The sequence below is a fragment of the Rosa rugosa genome, chromosome 5 (genome assembly GCF_958449725.1).
Source record: "Rosa rugosa chromosome 5, drRosRugo1.1, whole genome shotgun sequence".
Classification (NCBI taxonomy): Eukaryota; Viridiplantae; Streptophyta; class Magnoliopsida; order Rosales; family Rosaceae; genus Rosa; species Rosa rugosa.
Genome location: NC_084824.1, coordinates 31,511,173 through 31,531,755, shown reverse-complemented (window position 1 = coordinate 31,531,755; position 20,583 = coordinate 31,511,173). Strand labels below are relative to the sequence as shown.

General features: G+C 38.3%; 2 protein-coding genes and 2 long non-coding RNA genes across 7 annotated transcripts; 3 read left to right on the top strand and 1 right to left on the bottom strand.

Moving 5' to 3' along the window:
* Window positions 1-229: 229 nt before the first annotated feature.
* On the top strand, window positions 230-3,936 carry LOC133712473 (probable glutathione peroxidase 2). Its single transcript, XM_062138578.1, has 7 exons — window positions 230-400; window positions 902-978; window positions 1,996-2,057; window positions 2,148-2,266; window positions 2,357-2,524; window positions 2,621-2,661; window positions 3,581-3,936. The coding sequence occupies exons 1-6, from the start codon at window positions 257-259 to the stop codon at window positions 2,651-2,653; spliced, it is 603 nt and encodes a 200-aa protein (XP_061994562.1). The 5' UTR covers window positions 230-256; the 3' UTR covers window positions 2,654-2,661; window positions 3,581-3,936.
* A 1,480-nt stretch (window positions 3,937-5,416) lies between these two features.
* Window positions 5,417-20,583, bottom strand: LOC133712270 (pentatricopeptide repeat-containing protein At3g22470, mitochondrial-like). 4 transcript variants are annotated; one of them, XM_062138376.1, is made up of 4 exons: window positions 18,703-20,583; window positions 17,759-17,926; window positions 16,011-16,833; window positions 5,417-5,873 (listed from the first exon to the last, which is right to left on the bottom strand). In XM_062138376.1, exon 1 carries the CDS (start codon window positions 20,469-20,471, stop codon window positions 18,744-18,746), a length of 1,728 nt encoding a protein of 575 aa, XP_061994360.1. In that variant the 5' UTR covers window positions 20,472-20,583; the 3' UTR covers window positions 5,417-5,873; window positions 16,011-16,833; window positions 17,759-17,926; window positions 18,703-18,743. The 4 variants fall into 4 exon arrangements, with proteins under 4 accessions (XP_061994360.1, XP_061994361.1, XP_061994362.1 ...); XM_062138377.1 differs by having other exon boundaries at window positions 17,759-17,894; XM_062138378.1 differs by having other exon boundaries at window positions 17,759-17,822.
* On the top strand, window positions 6,564-8,728 carry LOC133707807 (uncharacterized). The gene is made up of 3 exons (XR_009845290.1): window positions 6,564-6,804; window positions 7,480-7,555; window positions 8,483-8,728. It is a non-coding gene; the product is annotated as an uncharacterized LOC133707807 (long non-coding RNA).
* On the top strand, window positions 13,784-15,972 carry LOC133707804 (uncharacterized). Its single transcript, XR_009845288.1, has 3 exons — window positions 13,784-14,044; window positions 14,720-14,795; window positions 15,723-15,972. It is a non-coding gene; the product is annotated as an uncharacterized LOC133707804 (long non-coding RNA).

The following is a 20,583-nucleotide window of genomic DNA, read 5'->3' as shown; positions in this document are numbered from 1 at the left end:
ATTTACCCATATAATCTAATTTTAAATGTAGAAAAATTGGAATGTGAATTAAGTATTTAGGGATGTGTTAATAAAATTTCTCGTCTGAGAATTCTATTACTTAGTATATATTGTTTTGGTTGGCAGTGATGGCAACCAACAACGAAACGATTTTAATGATACCACCGACCAAAAGGAAACAAGGAATAGAACCTACCAAAAGGAAACAAGGAATAGAAATGTCAATGCTGTCTGTATTTATTGACGACCATATCAAATGTTACGTTTCAGACTCACCAACTGTGTCTCTCTCCTCTTTCTGGGCTTTGCTTTCTTCTACTACTATTACACAGATCAATTTTCTTCTTCTCACACTATGGCTGCAGACAGTTCCAAATCTATTTACGAATTCACTGTCAAGGTACTGGTTTTTATTTTTATATATTTGCTCTCTGTATATAAATGGGATGAAAGTTTGAGATGTTTGTTTTCAAGTTTATTGGTTCCGAGAAAACACAGAAGTTGGATTTTAGTTGTTGCTTACTTTGGTGGGTCTTCTCTGTTTTTCAGTGAGGCACTTCTAAAAGTAACTACTGTTCTGATTCTGTAGTTGATTTGGACTTCTGGGTTGTGCTTTTTCTTTTTTGGATTATTGAGTGCTTGAATTTGTAACAAAAAGAAAAAGAAAAAAAAGAACAGGGTTTATAAATAGTTCCTTCAATGTTCCATTAGCGGTGATAATTTTGGGCGAGCAAGCTTTTGGGTGTAGAAAGAATTTGGCTTTTTTGTCTCAAATTTATGGGTTTCACTTTTGGTTCATGACACCTTAAACTGTGCACTGCGAAATACTTCTGTACATGTTTTGCATTGTAGTTTGTGATGTGAACTGAATTAATTTGTATACCGTCGGACTTGATTGCAGGATATTCATGGAAATGATGTAAAGCTAAGTGAGTACACTGGCAAGGTTCTTCTGATTGTGAATGTTGCTTCAAAATGGTAATTAACTTGCTCTGTTGTGTGGATGAATTTCTTGATATTTTTTTCTCTTCTTCCATGTAGATCGTTACTGGTTACATGTTTGTTTAAATTAAGTGCTGACAAATTGGAGTTAAATGGATACTAGTGTGGAAATCATCTATGCCACAAATCTTGTGTCTCAAACACTTTTATGGATCTGTTTCCCTGGGTGTTTGGCGAGTCTACCCCATAGTTTCTAATGAACAAACCCCCTTTCTGGTTTGTGGACACAAATATGGAGAGGATTAAAGAGGGGCTGAAATATTCGTAATTTTTTTGTACTTTTGACCTGTAGTTTTGCAATACAAGGGAGAGATTGGGTACTTGCAAAAGTCTGATCTTTGTTATGCTTACTAAGATTTTTGTAGTTTTAAAAGTACTTCATGGATGTGTATGCTTGAGGTCCTGAGTTTGAATTCCTTCTCTCCCAAAGAGGAGGAGATGAAGATGTGAAGAAACTCAAGAGTTTAGAGATAAATTAAAGAGGTCTTGGCAAACACCTGGCATGTCTGTAACTCGTTTTCTTTTGGTATAAATGTCAGTGTTTGACTTGTTTACACAGTTTAGTTAGTGAGAATGTTCAAAAAAATACCTGTAAAGGAACTGAGTTCCTTCTCATGAAGTGATAGTGAGGTTCCCCTAGTAGGTAGAAAATTTCATCTGGCATTTAATATCTTTATAGAAAAAATTCAGTTGGAAATGATCTTTACAAAAGTGTAGGAAGTGATGGTATCTCAAAGTCATTAGAAAAGAAAAAATAATCAATCTGGCATCATATGTCCACATCCTGCAAGCTTCAAAGGATTTGGGTGGTAACTGTACATGTTTTTTTTTATGCGAAGATCATGAACTATACATTGTAGATGTTGCCACTCAAATCTAAGTGTTCAACTGGTAATTGAACTCTATACCTATGTTCTTATTATATTTTGCTAGAACTCTATAAGCTCTGCTGTTTCTTTATTCTTAAATTTTTTTATAATTGAACTTTTGCAGTGGTTTCACACAATCCAACTACAAGGAATTAAATATTTTGTATGAAAAGTACAAAAACAAAGGTCTGTGACTACTTGCAGAGAAATCTCATACATTATTTGAGTGATGTTTTCATTCTTATCCTTGAGGCTTCGGTTTTCTTTTTCTGGCAGGTTTTGAGATCTTGGCATTTCCTTGCAACCAATTTGCAGGACAAGAGCCAGGAAACAATGAGGAGATTCAGGAAGTTGCATGCACGAGGTTGAAAGCTGAATTTCCAATATTTGACAAGGTAATCTTTACAATTGAACTGAGGAACTAAGCAAGGAAAGAAAAGCTCTTGCGCATGAAATATTAATTTATCATATGTTGCCTTTTGTAGATCGAGGTGAATGGGAAGAATGAGGCTCCCCTTTACAAGTTCTTAAAATTGGAGAAAGGCGGTCTCTTTGGAAATGGCATCAAATGGAACTTTACCAAGTTTTTGGTAAACAAAGAAGGGAAGGTTGTGGAGAGATATGCTCCTGTGACAGCACCTCTCAAAATTGAGGTCAGATGTGTTTATTTTTACTTTTTTAATTTTTTTGGTTTGAGCCAATATGGTTCTGATGATAATAGCTCACCTATTTTTCTTTTGTCTGTGCAGAAAGACATCCAGAATCTATTGGAATCTTCTTGAGTATCAAGGTCTGACATCTTTCCTTAAGAAAGGATTAACTAGTTAGTTGCATTAGTATGAACTTTTTTACTTTCTATTGAAAACAATTTTTAGGTACCAACATTTGCATCCCAAATCTTGCGTGTCCCCGTTACTACATATCATCATTGCCTATGAGAGCCTTTTGTTGATAGGATAGTTCAAATTATTTTAAGGGGAAATATAGTACTTGCAGGTCCTCAATGGTACATACAGAATATATGGGACCTTAAAGTTAAAAAACGGGAGCCTTTCGTTGATAGAATGGTTCAAATTATTTTATATAGAAATATTGTACTTGCAGGTCCTCAATGATATATACAGAATATAAGGGACCTTAAAGTTGAACAATGAGATTTTTAAAATAGTTTATGTTTTGTTTACTGATTCCCTTCCTAAGTAAAAGTTTCTCATCCAATTCAGGACTTAAATTATCTAATGTTTCATCCCCTTCTTTTAGATATGCTATCCCTGCTGCCCTTCCCTAGATAAACAAGCACATAAATGATCCAGATTTTCTATATATGAAATTTGCGTTGACATATAGTTCAGAGTTTCCCTATAGTTAGGAATGTCCAAATTCCATTCGAATCTCGTCCATAATGTAGTTTTCAGATCTTCCACTTTTGACAAGCTTTATATCATTAGGTTTGCATTAGTATTGTATTATTATTACCCCACATATAGGTTACATGCTTAATAATACCGCATTTACAATTCCCAAGTGAAAATGCATTTAGATTTGTTAAAAGCAAATCCACTCTATGAAAGGTCCTCAGTTACAAAGGATTTTTGAAAGGCAAATTACAGTTTAAATTGCACTTATCTTGCTTGCTTGATCCGGAGATATATTAGATTTGAGAAACTTACATCTGACTCTAATCTTCTTCACATTGATCGATGTTGCAGGATAGCAGAAAGAGTTTGCTATAGCAATTGCAGCAAATAAAATGAGTTTGGGAGCAAGAGCAAACTGGGTGTAAAAGTTTGAGTATGATATACTCTAGACAAATATATATGCCTTGGTTGTTGGATGCTACTAGTTCAGTTTCCTTAATGATGCAGAGGTCATGTTTGTGTGTAAGAGTAACAAATAAACTTGCTTCCTCAGTTATGGGAAGAGAGGGGAAAAAAAAATAATGAGACAAGAGGTACTGTGCCGTACCCGCATTCATATTGTATCATAAACAATTGACAATGAGCAGACTTACATTCTGGGTTCTTGAAGCTCCACAAATATATTATATACTTCACATTAGATCTGATTTTTGTTTGCTTTGCTTGAAAATGTTTGATATGAGAAATGTTATTGAAGGAAATGAATTTTTGGGACCTTTAAGATGATGGAAGGATGAAGTGTCGCAAAACAAGGGAACACTTGCCTCTAAGTAGTAAAACCGTTGAGCTTCATCTACTAGTTTGAGCTAGAGTTCCTTTTATCATAGATTATAACGATTCATAAATAAAGAGATCAGCTATTCTACTCCAAAGTTCAGCAGGCCGTGAACCAAGCATTCTCTATCAGAGGAAATAAGGTAGAGAGTTAGTGGGACTGGGACTTCGTAATCAAGCCTTCTCTATCAGAGGGGGAAATAATATGTGGGACTGATGGGAGACTGTGGAAGACAAGTTGCTTTTATGCCCTTGGTTGGACCTTTGGGGTATGCTTGGCCTTCCTATATATTAGGAGCTGAATTTGACCGATATTACTTGTATTGTTGATTGGATTGCCAGGATGTTTTTAGTAGGGGGAGTTAAAAAGAGATGAGAGGTTGAAATTGCAATGTTGGATATCTTTGCTCTATAGAGTATAGACCATTTGGAAAGCCAGATGTGATGGTCTCTATGTACACTCTGATCTAATTCTGAACCAATTGCTGTCATTTCTGGAGTTTCAGCTGAGATTACTGAGTTTTTATCTACTGCCCATCATCAAATGAGATAATTATGTCCTTGAACCAACTGAAACTAAGGGGCAGCCTCTGATGGATGGTGGAATTAAACTTTAACATTAATGGAGCCATAACTTGGCTGGCAATGGCTTTGTAGCTCAAGCTACAAATCGCAAGAGGCACATGGTGATATGAAGTTAGTTATGCTATACAAACTGTGACTCTAGTTATGCTAGTACCTGGAAAGTTGGTGAGACATTTTCCTCTTCTCAAAGAGATTAGAAGTCATCAACAGGATATTAAGCAATGCAGGTGGATCCTGGTGCACAGTATTGCCAACACAATGGCGAATAGGCTTCCTGTTCAAGCCAAAATGAGGCTAGCTTGGGATGTGAAAACTCGGTGAACCACCATCATCTTCTGGTTATTGTTATGAAACGTGTTTAGAGTTGTTTTTCTCTTCAGTCTTTTGCATCTTTTGCTGCCGCTTTTTCTGCGTGTTGAATGAAAGAAAAAAAAAAGAAAAAGGCTTGCTCATGAAACTATGTTAAGTAGTTAGGATATCTTTTTACTCTAAAAATAAAATAAAAGGGTTTCTTCTGGCATAACAGAACCAGATCCGTATTTTGTCTTCACTCCCTTTGACAAATAATAAAAGTGGATGTTATGAATGATGCGTTCAAGGGATAGATTTAGATAATTTAGGGGGATGATATCAGAAAGAATGTTTGATTAGAGCAAAAGTATCTGTAACAGCCTAACAGGTTCATGTTGAAATTGAGAGTACTTGACTACCATACATGAACACAAAAAATCATGAAATTGAGACTATTACCCAAGAGACGATTCAGTATAATAATAACTTACAAGAAACCACTGGCATCTTTTTCTTTACAGGAAAATGAATTTTACTAATAATGGGATGAATGTACAGAACAGTGGATAAGACATCCAGTAAACAGAACACAAAAGTCAAGAAAAACTAGCAAAGCCAACAACGAATAAGTAACAGACCAATCCCTCAGTTCTGAGGAAACTGGTTACCAGAGCCGAGCTCTATCTTCACTCCCTAGCAGCTTCAAAAATCCTCTTGTTTCTTTCCACCCAAATAAGTAATAACCCAGAATATAGCCATATAGCCATCTTCCCAAAGCGCCACACAATTAGTTGCAACGACCCCCCAACATAATCTACCAAAGCAGCCTTTTTCCAAACCGTGCGCTAAAGCAATTGGACAATGTAAGTAATAGATGGTTTCTGCTCATAGCTCCAGCTTTACAATTCACAGCAGTGAGGAGAAAGACAAAGTCCTCCTGTAATACCCCGAAAAATCCAAATTAATTTCCGTGGATTTTTAGAAATGATTTCACGATAGTGGGAGCGAGTACGAGGCTTAGAGAAGTTATGGAATTAGTTCGAACGATTAATTTTCGAAAACGAACGTTATTTAGGAGGTCTCAAAAAGTGACTTTTTATACATTGGGAATTTGGGAAAACTTCATTCATGAAAGTTGTAGAGCGCGTCGATACGAGTTCGTGGACATATGCTATGCGAAAATCGGAGTTCGTATGAGAAAGTTATAAGCAATTGAAAATCGGGAAAATTCTATAAATACAAAAAAAGTTCCGGAAATTGCATTGGAGGACAGAAATTTCAGAAACCTATATTTTCTCCCCAATTCTCTCCCGAGCCCAGATTTGTTCCTCTCTCTTCCACCGGCCATATCTCCCTCCACAGACCTCCGATCGACTTGATTCCAAAAGTATTTTCATTCGCCTTGAAGTCAGTTAAAACTTCCTAGAAGACATCAAAGTGAGAAAAGAACCATGGAAGGTGCTAGGAGGCCGAGAAGCTGCACAGCTCGAGCTGGAATTCGCCCGATGCTGCTCTTCCTTCACCGGCCGATATCTCTCTCATCCAACCTCGAATCGAGTTGATTCCAAAAGGGATTTTGCTGGGCCTGAGCTATATTACAACTTTGTAGAAGACATCGAGGGGAAATAACCAACGTGGTAGCCGCTACAAGTCGAAGAACACGGTGCAGTCGAGCTGGAAATCACCTCCTTTCCCCACCGTCGTTCTCCCTCCTCCGGCCACCTTTTGCCGTGATTCTTGAGAGGATTCTGCACTTCTGAGGATGTAGATCATTTCCCCTAAGGTGGATTGCATCGATTTCATCTGTGGAGATCGAATTGGAACGAATTCAAAACTAGGGTTCTTCGGGTTTCAAACCTTATAAGGTAAAATTCTACTTTTTGGCTTATAATCTGACTTTGGTGTAGTTATGAAAGTTTCAATTCGAGTTAAGATGAAGAACTTTCGTGTTGGGAGTTTTGTCTAATTTTGACTTTGGATGGGTGGCGGTGCCGCCACTGTGATGGTGGTTTCCGGCGACCTCCGGCCACCCCAAGGATAGTTTCTGTCCATTTTTGTGTTCTACGTGTCGATACGATCGTTTGCATATATAATTCATAATTTTTGGATATCGTATGATTAAGTTATGAATTTTTAAGTTTCGATCGATTTCGATCATTCGATTTGTGATCTGTGAAGATCAGACCGTCTGATGGAATGGTAGATTCGATATTTTGATCGTATGACTGTCCCGATGACTTTGTGTGGTCACGGGCGAAGATCCGACCGTTGGATCTTCATATAATTGAGAAACAGTGATTAGGGAGGCGATTCGTGAGAATCCGTCCGTCGGATTTTTGTATAAATTTGTGAAGATGTTAGTAAGGACGATTCAGGAAGATCCGACCGTTGGATCTTCGTGATGATTTTTGGAGGTTGATCCTAAAGGCGATCCGTGAGGATCCGACCGTTGGATCATCATTTAATTTCGATCCGACCGTTGGATTGTCGTTTGAGTATGTTTTTGAGTTGTTGGCTAAGTTAAGGTCATGTTTGACTAGGTGATTGACGGTCTCCCTTGGGTGAGCGATTTCGGTGTGTATTGTGTTGAATTGAAGACGCAGCGGGAATATCGAGGTGAGTAAATCGCACATGGTTCATTCACGAACCGAAATTCGGTGATTTTATTTAATTGAGAAATTGTGGAAATTGTTTTATGAAAATAAATATTTGTTTTAAATTATATGGACTTGATCGACTACGGTCCATAGGTAAGTAAAATGTATTTAACTATAAAAAAATGAATTTCTAGATTTTATTGCATGTGAACTATAGTTGGTATTAGTGGTCACTCTTGTGTGGGTGACTACATATATATATATTTACGTGGAATATATATTGGATGGTGTGATTTACTGAGTTATATTTTGAGCATTACCCTTTGGAATATGTGATTTATCTTAGATGTTGTGTTGTCTATGATAATGGGTAATTGAGTAAAGTGCGATAGTTGAGTCGTTGAGATGAATTAAATGAGGAGTCGAGTGAATTGAGAAAAGCAGTCATTCGTAAGGTGAACCTTGGCCCAGGTGACACTTTACGATACAGTTAGAGCTCTAGTCTGTCTGCCATCATACTGCTTGGGGGATAAACGAGTTATCATATGCCCTTGGGTATGACATCACATACTGAATGGGATGATTAATATAATTAATCATAAGCCTGTAAGTATGATATACTGAATGGGGTGATTAATATAATTAATCATAAGCCTGTAAGTATAATATACTGCATGGGATGATTTATATAAATAAATCATAAGCCTGTGAGTATATATTGAGTAAGAAGTTGTTTATTTTTGAGTAGTCATGATGAGATGTGAGTTGATTGATGCTTGAAGTGACGTTGTACACTTCAATTCTTATGCAAAACAAAATTAAAATGTGCTTGAGTTGATTGTGTTACTTTAAATCGTGCAATCCTTTCGTTTACTCATACGAGCTTTGCAAAAAGCTTACCGGGTTTGTATTGTTGCAATCCCGGTACACTATTCAAACGGTGTAGCGGGTAATCCTGCAGGTCAGGAGAATCAGGGCGGTGATCGAGCGGGTTAGAGTATTTGTTATAGTTTTACAGCATTTGTAATAGTGAGGTGAGTTAAGCTCATTGAGCCTTAGAATTTGATTTGGTGAGAGTGTGTTGTAATAATTAACTTGAGGATTTGATTTATTGTAATATTGAGAGGTGTGAAGTGTGGTTGTTTTGAGAAAAAAATTCAGGTTGTATTTATGTGAGTTGTATTAATTCATGTTTCGGATTTGAACTTATTATTCAAAATTCGGGGCGTGACAGTTTGGTATCAGAGCGTAAGGTACATATTTGGTGATAATCAGTACTCCCCGAGTGATGGCCCGTCTGCAGCGGATCCCCATCGTATACTCTTCGGTACTGGTATAATCATTGGGTATGTCTTAGTATGGGGTCTAGACAGCGTGTATGTCAGTAGGACGGTAGAGTTGTCTTCTAAGTTCATATTAGAATAAGTTTAGTTTCCGCAGGTTGTAATCTTTGAGGAATGGAAACCTCCGGATTTAACTCTGATGAGTCAGTGAGGATTGTTTATGGAAATGAGTTTCCTTTTGTATGTAGAAGTGTTTGGTTGAAGGCATGGTGTGGACCTATGCTCGTATCTGATGTGGATACGAGTATTAATTGATAGTAATTTTGCCTTCTTAAGTTGGACATACAGATGCATTTGAATAGATTCTAGACTCATGTGGAGTTGTGAGTAGTGTTGCGGTTAGGGAAGAAATTATTGTGGTTAATTCTTCCATGTGCTTGTAAGTTGTTGAGCAGAGTTTGAGGTGCGAGAACGGAGTTTGACCTCGTGTTTGAGTGATTGAGACGAATGACTATATATTTGAGTTCTCTCCGAGTACCTAAAATCTTAAGGGCTATTTGAAGTGGGACTAGTGGTAGTTTTAGTATTTCTAAATTTAAATCGAGATCCGAGGAACATGTTTTGTATACGTGGTTGATGTTGCGAGCATCATTTTGATTGATATTTTGCGTTTCACAAAGACAACTGGATTGGAAATTCTCCGTTTGGACACCTTGGTCTGTTGACCTGACTATGACTTGTGGACATAGTTTTATTTAAGTGAAGGAAATTGATTTTGTGAACTAGTTTTCTTAAGTTTTGGATCGTAGTATGGAGTTGGACTGAAGTGAATTTGAGGTTGTTTGTGTTTTAAGTTTAAGTAGGCGGGACACTTAAAGTTTTGAAATGGAGTTTGATCTTGGTCGGTAAATAATGGGGAGATTTAGAGTCAACTCTCTGTAAATGTTATTAGATGAGGGTGTGTTTCTGTGGTGATGGATTTTAGGAGAATGGTTAAGTGCAATTTCGGATATTGATTTTAGTGACTTTGTTAGGTATCCATAGTGGTTCAAGTGAATTACTATGTGATATGGAGTTTGATTCGATTTCTGAATCGCTAAATGTTAGGGATTGAATTGTGGTGAGTTTTTGTTGAAGCAATTGATAGATGGAATTATCGAGATTCTATAAGAGTTGTAAGAGTAACTCTAAAGACGTGGGTTTTTCCTAGCTAACTCAGGATGTGTTTAGCTTTATAAATCCCTAATCTTATCGATGAAATTGTTTGTGTTTGGTTGGACTCAGAGGATACTAGCTAGACCTCGATGCGACTTAATTGATTGTTGGATTCTTTTTGAGTGATTGTTTTTATTGCATCATTATGAAAGATGTGTGCAGTAGAGTTGTTTATGGTTTTGAAAATAGTATTGGGTGACCAAGGTTCGATCCTTGGTGTTGTTGTTGGTTAAACAAAAAGAAAAGAAAACATGCACACCATCTTATTGATTTTACATTACAAAAAAAAAAAAAAAAAAAAAAGGAAAACGAGGACCATGCTATACTAAGCCTAGTCAGCAGCTCCGTATGGATTGAGGCTGAGCTCAAGAGAAACGTTTGAGCCACTGTGGTAACCGCCTGAGCCACCAGAATAGTAACCAAAAGCGCTACCTTCCTCGGAAGTAGCCTTCAGGTTACCAAAGACGTCCTCGCCGTGCACGGGGAACAGAGGAAGAGTTTGAACCTCCTGGTGATCTCCTCCTCGTTGTTGCAGGGATGTTTGTCCTCCTGTTGTGCCAAAAGAGTTGTACTGGTATTAGTGTTGAAGTGTGAGGAAGAATATGAAACAAAATTTAAATCAAGAAATCCTTCATACCAGTAGAATAGGTGGAACCAAAGTTGAGATCAATGGATCTACCATCATCAGTAGAACTAGTGGACCCAAAATTGATGTCAATGGATCCACCAGCTGGCCCAAAATTGATGTCGATGGATCCACCAGCACCAGTAGAACCAGTGGACCCAAAATTGAGATCAATGGATCCACCAGTACCAAGAGAACTAGTTTCCATGGGCACTGGAGCAGCCTGATTACACCTATTCATCTGCTTCTCTCGAGCCCTGACGTTCTGGAACCAAAAGTAAATGTTCTTACCCTCAACATGTCCATACTGGTTCAGCTGGAGGCAGATCTCGTGAATGTGCTCTGTAGTTGGGCACTTAAATCCCTTGACGTAGTAAAGATCCTTGAGGATTCTTATTTGTTCTGGAGTAGGAATCCACCTGGTACGGCTTCGCCAGAAATCCATGTTGGCACTACTTCCAGCTGCTTGGGTGTTTCCTCCCTCCTCTGTTGGTTGCTGTTGTTGTGGTTCCATTTGTTGCGGGGTTTGGAGCTCCATTAGTTGCAGAGTTCGTGGCTCTTGGGTCATGGAGTGAGAGGATGTGAAAATCGAGGAATACATGGTTTAGTGTTTGAGGGAGATTTTGTTAGAAGGATTGGAGTTGTTGAACTGGTGATTGGAGATCTGAGATTCTCAGAGGAAAGATGAGATCGAATCTTCAAATGGAAGAAAAGATCTGAGAAAGAAGGATTGAAGATTTGGAGGAAAAGATTGAAGATCTGAAAGTTCAGAGGAAAGATGGGATTGAATCAACTAGATGGGAGAGAAGATCAGAAGAGAAGGATCGAAATTGATGAAGAAAGGATTTGAGAAGAGAAAGGCTGAAGAGTTGAGAGAGAAAGACTTGAGCTCGGAAGAAAATTTCTTTTCTTTTGGAGTGAACAGTTTTTCTCCAGAATGCACCTATTTATAGAACAAGGTGAGCAGATCTCCACCGTTGGATGAACGATCTCAGAATTTGAATCCACGCGTTGGATTAAAGTCGCCCCGAAACCCGGAAAAGCTGTTGGCGCGTGTTGAGCGTGTAAGGGGACAGGCCGAACCTCGAGACGCTGTGGCAGACAGCTTTAGCCGAAAGTGATTTGCTTTCCGTAAATCACGGAAGAGACGTGTCGTGGCACGTGGAGTGTACCGACAGTTTGTTGTTATTCTATCGCTTATGATAGAATAAATAAAAGAAGTTGCATGGATAGTAACGAGAGCAGCTGGTGCTCTAGTGGTTGAAGAGCAAAGCTGTTGTACAAGAGGTCAGAGGTTCGAACCTTGCCTCTCGTTTATTTTTATTATGTTCGCTTATGACATAATAAGTATAACATTTGTACACATTATATTAAGCACAGCTTGTGCTCCAGTGGTTGGGGACAAAGGTCTCATGCAGCAGGTTAAGGTTTCGAACCTTGCCTCCCCCGTTATTTTATTTATGTCGCTTATGACATAATAAATATAACACGTGAGCATATATTGATGAAGGCAGCTCTTGCTTCAGTGGTTGGGAGCAAAACCTTCGTGTTCGAGGTCGGGAGTTCGAACCTTACCTCTTACAAATATTTTTGGATCTCGTATATGCTTGATATACGGACGTATATACGGTATGTACGGTATATATACGTATATACGGTCTGTATGGTATGCATACGTATATACGGTATACCTACGGTATGTACAATTTCATACCGTAGCCGAGCTAAAAAGTTGTGGGCCAAATAGTAAGCCCAAATGTTAGGCCCGATTTGTAGGCCCAAATAGTAAGCCCAAATGTTAGGCCCGATTTGTAGGCCCAAATGGTAGGCCCAAATGGTAAGCCCAATTGTTCGGCCCGAATGGTAGGCCCAAATGTTAAACCCAATTTGGTTCGGGCCGGTTCGAAATGTGGATGGTTCGGTTTCTTCGGCCCAATTGGCCAGCCCTAATGCTTAGCCCAAGGATTGAGCAAGCCCAAGTCATCGTCACTGGGTGACATATTTTATTGGCGTGCTTTTGGGGATGATTTGTTTTGAGTGATGCATCTCTATTGTTGTGAAGAATGGTGCATGCTTGAGTTTTACTATAGAGATTTACCGTGATGCTAATTGAGTAGCGAAACACTTTGTGGGAGTGTTTACTGTGCTTGTATGCCAGTACAGAGTGATGATCTAAGTGAAGATCTATGTGATGATCTATGTGAGGATCTATGAGATGATCCATGTGACGATTTTGTGTATGTGATGTGGAGTGTTGTTGAGCAGTTGTTGTGTGAGTTTACGTTTGTGATGAAAGGATTTAGTGGCCATAGGAATGTATTTTTATACAAAGAGCTGAGGCTCCGTAGATTACTACAGATTTGGAAAAGATGGAGATTCTATGGTTAGGTCAACCTTAATCGAGAGGAATTGACTTACGCTCAAATTTCGGGACGAAATTTCTTTAAGGAGGGTAGATTGTAATACCCCGAAAAATCCAAATTAATTTCCGTGGATTTTTAGAAATGATTTCACGATAGTGGGAGCGAGTACGAGGCTTAGAGAAGTTATGGAATTAGTTCGAACGATTAATTTTCGAAAACGAACGTTATTTAGGAGGTCTCAAAAAGTGACTTTTTATACATTGGGAATTTGGGAAAACTTCATTCATGAAAGTTGTAGAGCGCGTCGATACGAGTTCGTGGACATATGCTATGCGAAAATCGGAGTTCGTATGAGAAAGTTATAAGCAATTGAAAATCGGGAAAATTCTATAAATACAAAAAAAGTTCCGGAAATTGCATTGGAGGACAGAAATTTCAGAAACCTATATTTTCTCCCCAATTCTCTCCCGAGCCCAGATTTGTTCCTCTCTCTTCCACCGGCCATATCTCCCTCCACAGACCTCCGATCGACTTGATTCCAAAAGTATTTTCATTCGCCTTGAAGTCAGTTAAAACTTCCTAGAAGACATCAAAGTGAGAAAAGAACCATGGAAGGTGCTAGGAGGCCGAGAAGCTGCACAGCTCGAGCTGGAATTCGCCCGATGCTGCTCTTCCTTCACCGGCCGATATCTCTCTCATCCAACCTCGAATCGAGTTGATTCCAAAAGGGATTTTGCTGGGCCTGAGCTATATTACAACTTTGTAGAAGACATCGAGGGGAAATAACCAACGTGGTAGCCGCTACAAGTCGAAGAACACGGTGCAGTCGAGCTGGAAATCACCTCCTTTCCCCACCGTCGTTCTCCCTCCTCCGGCCACCTTTTGCCGTGATTCTTGAGAGGATTCTGCACTTCTGAGGATGTAGATCATTTCCCCTAAGGTGGATTGCATCGATTTCATCTGTGGAGATCGAATTGGAACGAATTCAAAACTAGGGTTCTTCGGGTTTCAAACCTTATAAGGTAAAATTCTACTTTTTGGCTTATAATCTGACTTTGGTGTAGTTATGAAAGTTTCAATTCGAGTTAAGATGAAGAACTTTCGTGTTGGGAGTTTTGTCTAATTTTGACTTTGGATGGGTGGCGGTGCCGCCACTGTGATGGTGGTTTCCGGCGACCTCCGGCCACCCCAAGGATAGTTTCTGTCCATTTTTGTGTTCTACGTGTCGATACGATCGTTTGCATATATAATTCATAATTTTTGGATATCGTATGATTAAGTTATGAATTTTTAAGTTTCGATCGATTTCGATCATTCGATTTGTGATCTGTGAAGATCAGACCGTCTGATGGAATGGTAGATTCGATATTTTGATCGTATGACTGTCCCGATGACTTTGTGTGGTCACGGGCGAAGATCCGACCGTTGGATCTTCATATAATTGAGAAACAGTGATTAGGGAGGCGATTCGTGAGAATCCGTCCGTCGGATTTTTGTATAAATTTGTGAAGATGTTAGTAAGGACGATTCAGGAAGATCCGACCGTTGGATCTTCGTGATGATTTTTGGAGGTTGATCCTAAAGGCGATCCGTGAGGATCCGACCGTTGGATCATCATTTAATTTCGATCCGACCGTTGGATTGTCGTTTGAGTATGTTTTTGAGTTGTTGGCTAAGTTAAGGTCATGTTTGACTAGGTGATTGACGGTCTCCCTTGGGTGAGCGATTTCGGTGTGTATTGTGTTGAATTGAAGACGCAGCGGGAATATCGAGGTGAGTAAATCGCACATGGTTCATTCACGAACCGAAATTCGGTGATTTTATTTAATTGAGAAATTGTGGAAATTGTTTTATGAAAATAAATATTTGTTTTAAATTATATGGACTTGATCGACTACGGTCCATAGGTAAGTAAAATGTATTTAACTATAAAAAAATGAATTTCTAGATTTTATTGCATGTGAACTATAGTTGGTATTAGTGGTCACTCTTGTGTGGGTGACTACATATATATATATTTACGTGGAATATATATTGGATGGTGTGATTTACTGAGTTATATTTTGAGCATTACCCTTTGGAATATGTGATTTATCTTAGATGTTGTGTTGTCTATGATAATGGGTAATTGAGTAAAGTGCGATAGTTGAGTCGTTGAGATGAATTAAATGAGGAGTCGAGTGAATTGAGAAAAGCAGTCATTCGTAAGGTGAACCTTGGCCCAGGTGACACTTTACGATACAGTTAGAGCTCTAGTCTGTCTGCCATCATACTGCTTGGGGGATAAACGAGTTATCATATGCCCTTGGGTATGACATCACATACTGAATGGGATGATTAATATAATTAATCATAAGCCTGTAAGTATGATATACTGAATGGGGTGATTAATATAATTAATCATAAGCCTGTAAGTATAATATACTGCATGGGATGATTTATATAAATAAATCATAAGCCTGTGAGTATATATTGAGTAAGAAGTTGTTTATTTTTGAGTAGTCATGATGAGATGTGAGTTGATTGATGCTTGAAGTGACGTTGTACACTTCAATTCTTATGCAAAACAAAATTAAAATGTGCTTGAGTTGATTGTGTTACTTTAAATCGTGCAATCCTTTCGTTTACTCATACGAGCTTTGCAAAAAGCTTACCGGGTTTGTATTGTTGCAATCCCGGTACACTATTCAAACGGTGTAGCGGGTAATCCTGCAGGTCAGGAGAATCAGGGCGGTGATCGAGCGGGTTAGAGTATTTGTTATAGTTTTACAGCATTTGTAATAGTGAGGTGAGTTAAGCTCATTGAGCCTTAGAATTTGATTTGGTGAGAGTGTGTTGTAATAATTAACTTGAGGATTTGATTTATTGTAATATTGAGAGGTGTGAAGTGTGGTTGTTTTGAGAAAAAAATTCAGGTTGTATTTATGTGAGTTGTATTAATTCATGTTTCGGATTTGAACTTATTATTCAAAATTCGGGGCGTGACACCTCCTCTGCACTACTCCGGCAATTAATTTTTCCATGAAAAGTATTCCATAATAACACCCGTACCTTAGGAGGTTCTTTGGCCTTCCTGCAAGGGAGTAAATTGACTAAGAGTGTGGTTGTCCGCCAAATGTTTCCAATAAGATTTAAAGAACCTCTGGCATTCCCTATACATCTTTAACAATGTCTTGATATCCCATTCCATTGGTGTCAGAATATTTGTACTTGGTTTAGCTGCAATAATTTGGTCATGGACTATCCCAATCCTTCAAACCTTTCAGCGCTTGCAGATCGACTGCAAAGCCAATCAATATGGCCTCTCGTCCTCTTGCCTTGACCACATCCTCAACTGTTCACTTTGTTCTCCATTGCTAAAGGTGTTCAAATAAAGATCTTTTAGGATTTCCCAAGTCTTATAATCTTTGAAACTCGAGCCGAAATGGAGACCACAAGATGCTGAACTCTTTACGGATGAGTAAAATTTTGATTTACTAATCAATTCATGACAGAAGACTGCAACTCCAGATTGTACACTTCTATAGCCACAAAGTGACAAAAGCATCAGAACAAAAACTTGAATTTTGATAATTCACTTTGATGACAACCATGTTTGGTCATGATAGATTTGATAACAATCTACCAAATACTCAACATACAGCAGGGTGAATGCCAGCCAACTTGCCACACAGAAAGATGAATCTTTCCTGGTATGTTGTCTCCATGTTCTTTTCAGAAAACTTGAGTCTAATCCTTGTTTACAGTGATCACAGCACAACTTCATTGCTGGTTTGATCTTTCCTCGCTCTTCCATTTGTCTGCATCATTGCTTTATAATGCAACATGGGAAACAAAACAGAATTAGACTAGCTTCCAATACCAAATTGATATTGGAAATTGGTTTAAAGAGATGATACCAAATAGATAGCATAAGGCAACCAAACGGTACAATAATGAAACTAGCTTCCTATACAAATTTATAAACATCTTCATTCCACTCATTTGGGTCTTTCCCGAGGAAAAAAACTCAATGGCAAACGTATGAAATGCAATGTTTTTAGACTAGCTTTTGATAAATTGGATTGTTAGAGACATAGTTGCACATGTAAAATTTGCAAGCATCAGGGCAAGACAACAGGGAGAGATTTTAGAATGCGAAGTGTATATCACTAAGCACCAAGAAGATAAGAATTGTAATTAGTACATCCTTTTTCCAGGTTCCTCTTCTAATACTCTCAGGGTGTTATACTTTATAAAAAATAGAACAAAGACAAGATGAAACAAAGTTATGTACATATACAGACTTGATTTATAAAACAGGGTGACATACTTTAGTTTGTGGTAACTTTCACAGATTGACAGAAAAGCATTCCTCAAACTGAAGCTGAAACTCAGAAACTATATCAGGAGAGCCTGAACAAAAAGGCTTTCCCCTAAAGAAGTTTCCATGTCCTAGCTTAACAGAGTGTCTAGATACATCATTTCTTTATATTCTATATTTCAAACCAAGAGTCCCTAAACATTTTTGGAAAGAAGTGTTCTGTTTAATGATTTTGCAGCATGAGAACTATTGGTGAAGCAACAGAAAACAAGAGGAGGAATTATCTCATTGCTAGAACAACGATGATTTATCTCAAAATATGCCATCAACCAAAATTCAGAGCAAGCCTGAGATACATTAGCCACAAATCAGCAAGCCTGAGATAGAATATGCATTGACAGAAAGAACAGAAAAGACAATATGATGACTCAACCTTAAGGTACTTGCAACTGCATTAGCTCTCCAAGGTTTCAGATTTTTCATGTGAACAAGGCACACTGCCATATATAAAGGAGTTTTCACGTTATATCTGTTGTCAAGCATTGACCCCAATCATTTCTTCTCTCTATCTGTTTGATCGTGTATCAATCTTTTTCAGAGACTGAAAATAATGTGTGGTGCTTAATTAATCACAAGGCATAACCAAAGTACATTGTTGGGTATTAAACCTAGATAAACAACAGCATAGAATGAGGTATGCAAAGCCTAAGCGACAATTCATGCGAATCCATTTAGCATATGTACGCATCTGCATGTGTGTGTGTGAAGTATACGAGTATGCAAAAGCAAGTTTCTCTTTCTTTTTGCCGCACGAAAAGAAAAAAAAAAAGATAAATTTTTTTCAAAGAGCTGGCTAGATATAACTTGGCTCCTTCAGTAATATGACACCTAATTAAGGATATGGTGCAATTTTCTTATATGAACAATTACAGTGGTTTATGTACTTGAATTTGCTTCTCTTGAAAACTTATATCGTTAGTCGAGTTAATCTAAAGGGTGACTAGAACCATTTAAGATCGCAACATAAACTCAAACAAAAGCTGTCTTAATTAGAAAGAAGAAAAAGAAAAAAAAATAGCTGTCATAAAAGATTTAGCTGAAGCTAGTCTAATTAGATAGACTTTGAACAAGAAAGAAGATGCATATATAGATAACAACTAGATTCCAATTACATCATCTTCTGCTGTCATAAAAGATTTAGCTGAAGCTAGTCTATACTGAAACCTACTTTTCTTTGAATTTCATCTATGGCTAGGATTTGACATTTAAAAAGTGTATACACAGATGCTACATGCATGGAAATGAACGAAGAAAGAGTAGGCATTAACAAGGTAAAAGGCTAGATTTAAAATAAGAAATCAGAATTTTTGAACTCACTCTTCTTCAGTTGACGGTGGAAAGTACTTCTGTTGATATGTTCATTGACAGCTAAGTTGTTTCTCCTCATTGTTGTCTAAGTCATCTATCGTCTGTAACAAATCCTGAGCTATTTTTAATTTTCCATACTTCCGAAATGCATTCTTAAAAGCATCTCTCGCATAAACTGGTGGGTAAAACCCCTTTTCAATCATTGACTTTAGCTTCTCATACGCATCCTCTAATCGACCATCTTTGCATAGCTTCTCCAAGATCTGGGTTTCCAACTTCGTTTCCAATTTAAAACACAAATCTGTTTGTTCATTTTCTCTCAAAAGTTTATCCACTAAGCTATAAGTGTGAAAAGGCGGAGAGCAGCCCAAACCGAGCATTTCTATCATCAAGTCATAAGCAGCTTTCCATTTTCCAGCTTCACAATAAGCGTGGACCAATGCAGAATAAGTACAACTATCCGGAAGACGCCTCTTCTTGTTCATCATCTTAAAGACACTTTCAGCACCATCCAAATTCCCTAGTTTGCATAGCATGCAGATAATAGAATTATAAATAGTCAACTTTGGCTTCATGCCCTGAGAGAGCATCCTCCCAAACAAATGACTAGCTTCCTCAACGCAGCAGTGTTCACACAATCCCTTCATCAAAATACAGTAGCCCTCCTCCACGCAACTCAGCTTCCTACCCTCAACAGCCTTCAAGACCCGAACAGCCTCTTCCATTTTTCCCAATTGACAAAGCTCTGATAGAAGTCGGATTATGACAAAAGTACTAGGTAATAAGCCTAGTTTATAAACTTCCCAAAACACTCCAAGTGCAGGCTGGATAGCACCACTCTTTTCATGCACATTTGGAACCAAAATCTTAAACGGCCTACGAACATTTTTCACTCTTACTTTAGCAACAGCTGCTTCTTTCGCACTCAATAAACTCAACTCTCCAATAAGAACATTCACTGCAGACCTAGTAGGAACCAAACCAGTCCCACACATTTCACCAAAAACTTCAACAGCAGTCTCAAATCTACCAAATTTACACAAACCAACAAGCATATTACTATACGAATACATATCAGGGGATTCAATTCTCCGAAAAACTGCAAGCGCAAAATCAATCAAATGCCCAGATGACACCTTCTTACAAAGCACATAAAGCACATTATTGTACACAAGATTATCAGGTTTACACCCAAATCTAGATTCCATTTCTTCAAACACGCAAAGTGCTTCTTTAATCCTTCCCTGCCTACCCAGAAACCTAATACAAGTCGAAACTGTTCGACACGAAACCCGACCCCTGTGCAAGGACACAGTCAATAAAAGACACTTCATGTCATCAAAGAGCTTCCTCCTACCTAAGAAATCAGCCATGTACTCAACCACACAGTCATCAAACTGAAAATGCATTTGAAACCCAGCCCAAGAAAAGAAGTCCAATGTCTTTCTCCTTCCCAGCTGCTTATAATTCATCAAAACTTGAAGCACCACTTCTGAACTCAACTCGTGTTTGAAACCACTCAACAAACTATCAACACTGGCGGTTTCTTTAGAAAGTAAAGAACATACTGAATCTACAACAGAAGCACTTACTGGGTCTGAAACCTGTGGGACTCTTGTTCTTGCAGCGGGTTGTTTTGGGATTGTGGCAATCTGATTTGGGGTTGTGAAATTTGAATCGGGTTTTGAAGAGAATGGTGAAAATGCTGTAAGGGGTGTGAGATGTTTGAGGAGAATTGAAGAAAGAGTGAGAGCTCCATGTTTGGATGTAGACAACATTAAGGTGAAGTACGAGAAGGTCCAGAAGGGAAATGGGTTTAGGAATCACAACCGGTTCACATTTTTCTGAAAAACAAAGGCGTGGGTTTAGGAATGACAAATCAGTTTTTTG

Bases quoted from the DNA above. Each gene is read 5' to 3' on its own strand.
- LOC133712473 (XM_062138578.1), top strand. From the start codon at position 257: ATGTTACGTTTCAGACTCACCAACTGTGTCTCTCTCCTCTTTCTGGGC. The intron at 979-1,995 runs GTAATTAACTTG...GAACTTTTGCAG, and splicing joins GTGAATGTTGCTTCAAAATG to TGGTTTCACACAATCCAACT. The intron at 2,058-2,147 runs GTCTGTGACTAC...TTTTTCTGGCAG, and splicing joins TGAAAAGTACAAAAACAAAG to GTTTTGAGATCTTGGCATTT.
- LOC133712270 (XM_062138376.1), bottom strand. From the start codon at position 20,471: ATGTTGTCTACATCCAAACATGGAGCTCTCACTCTTTCTTCAATTCTC.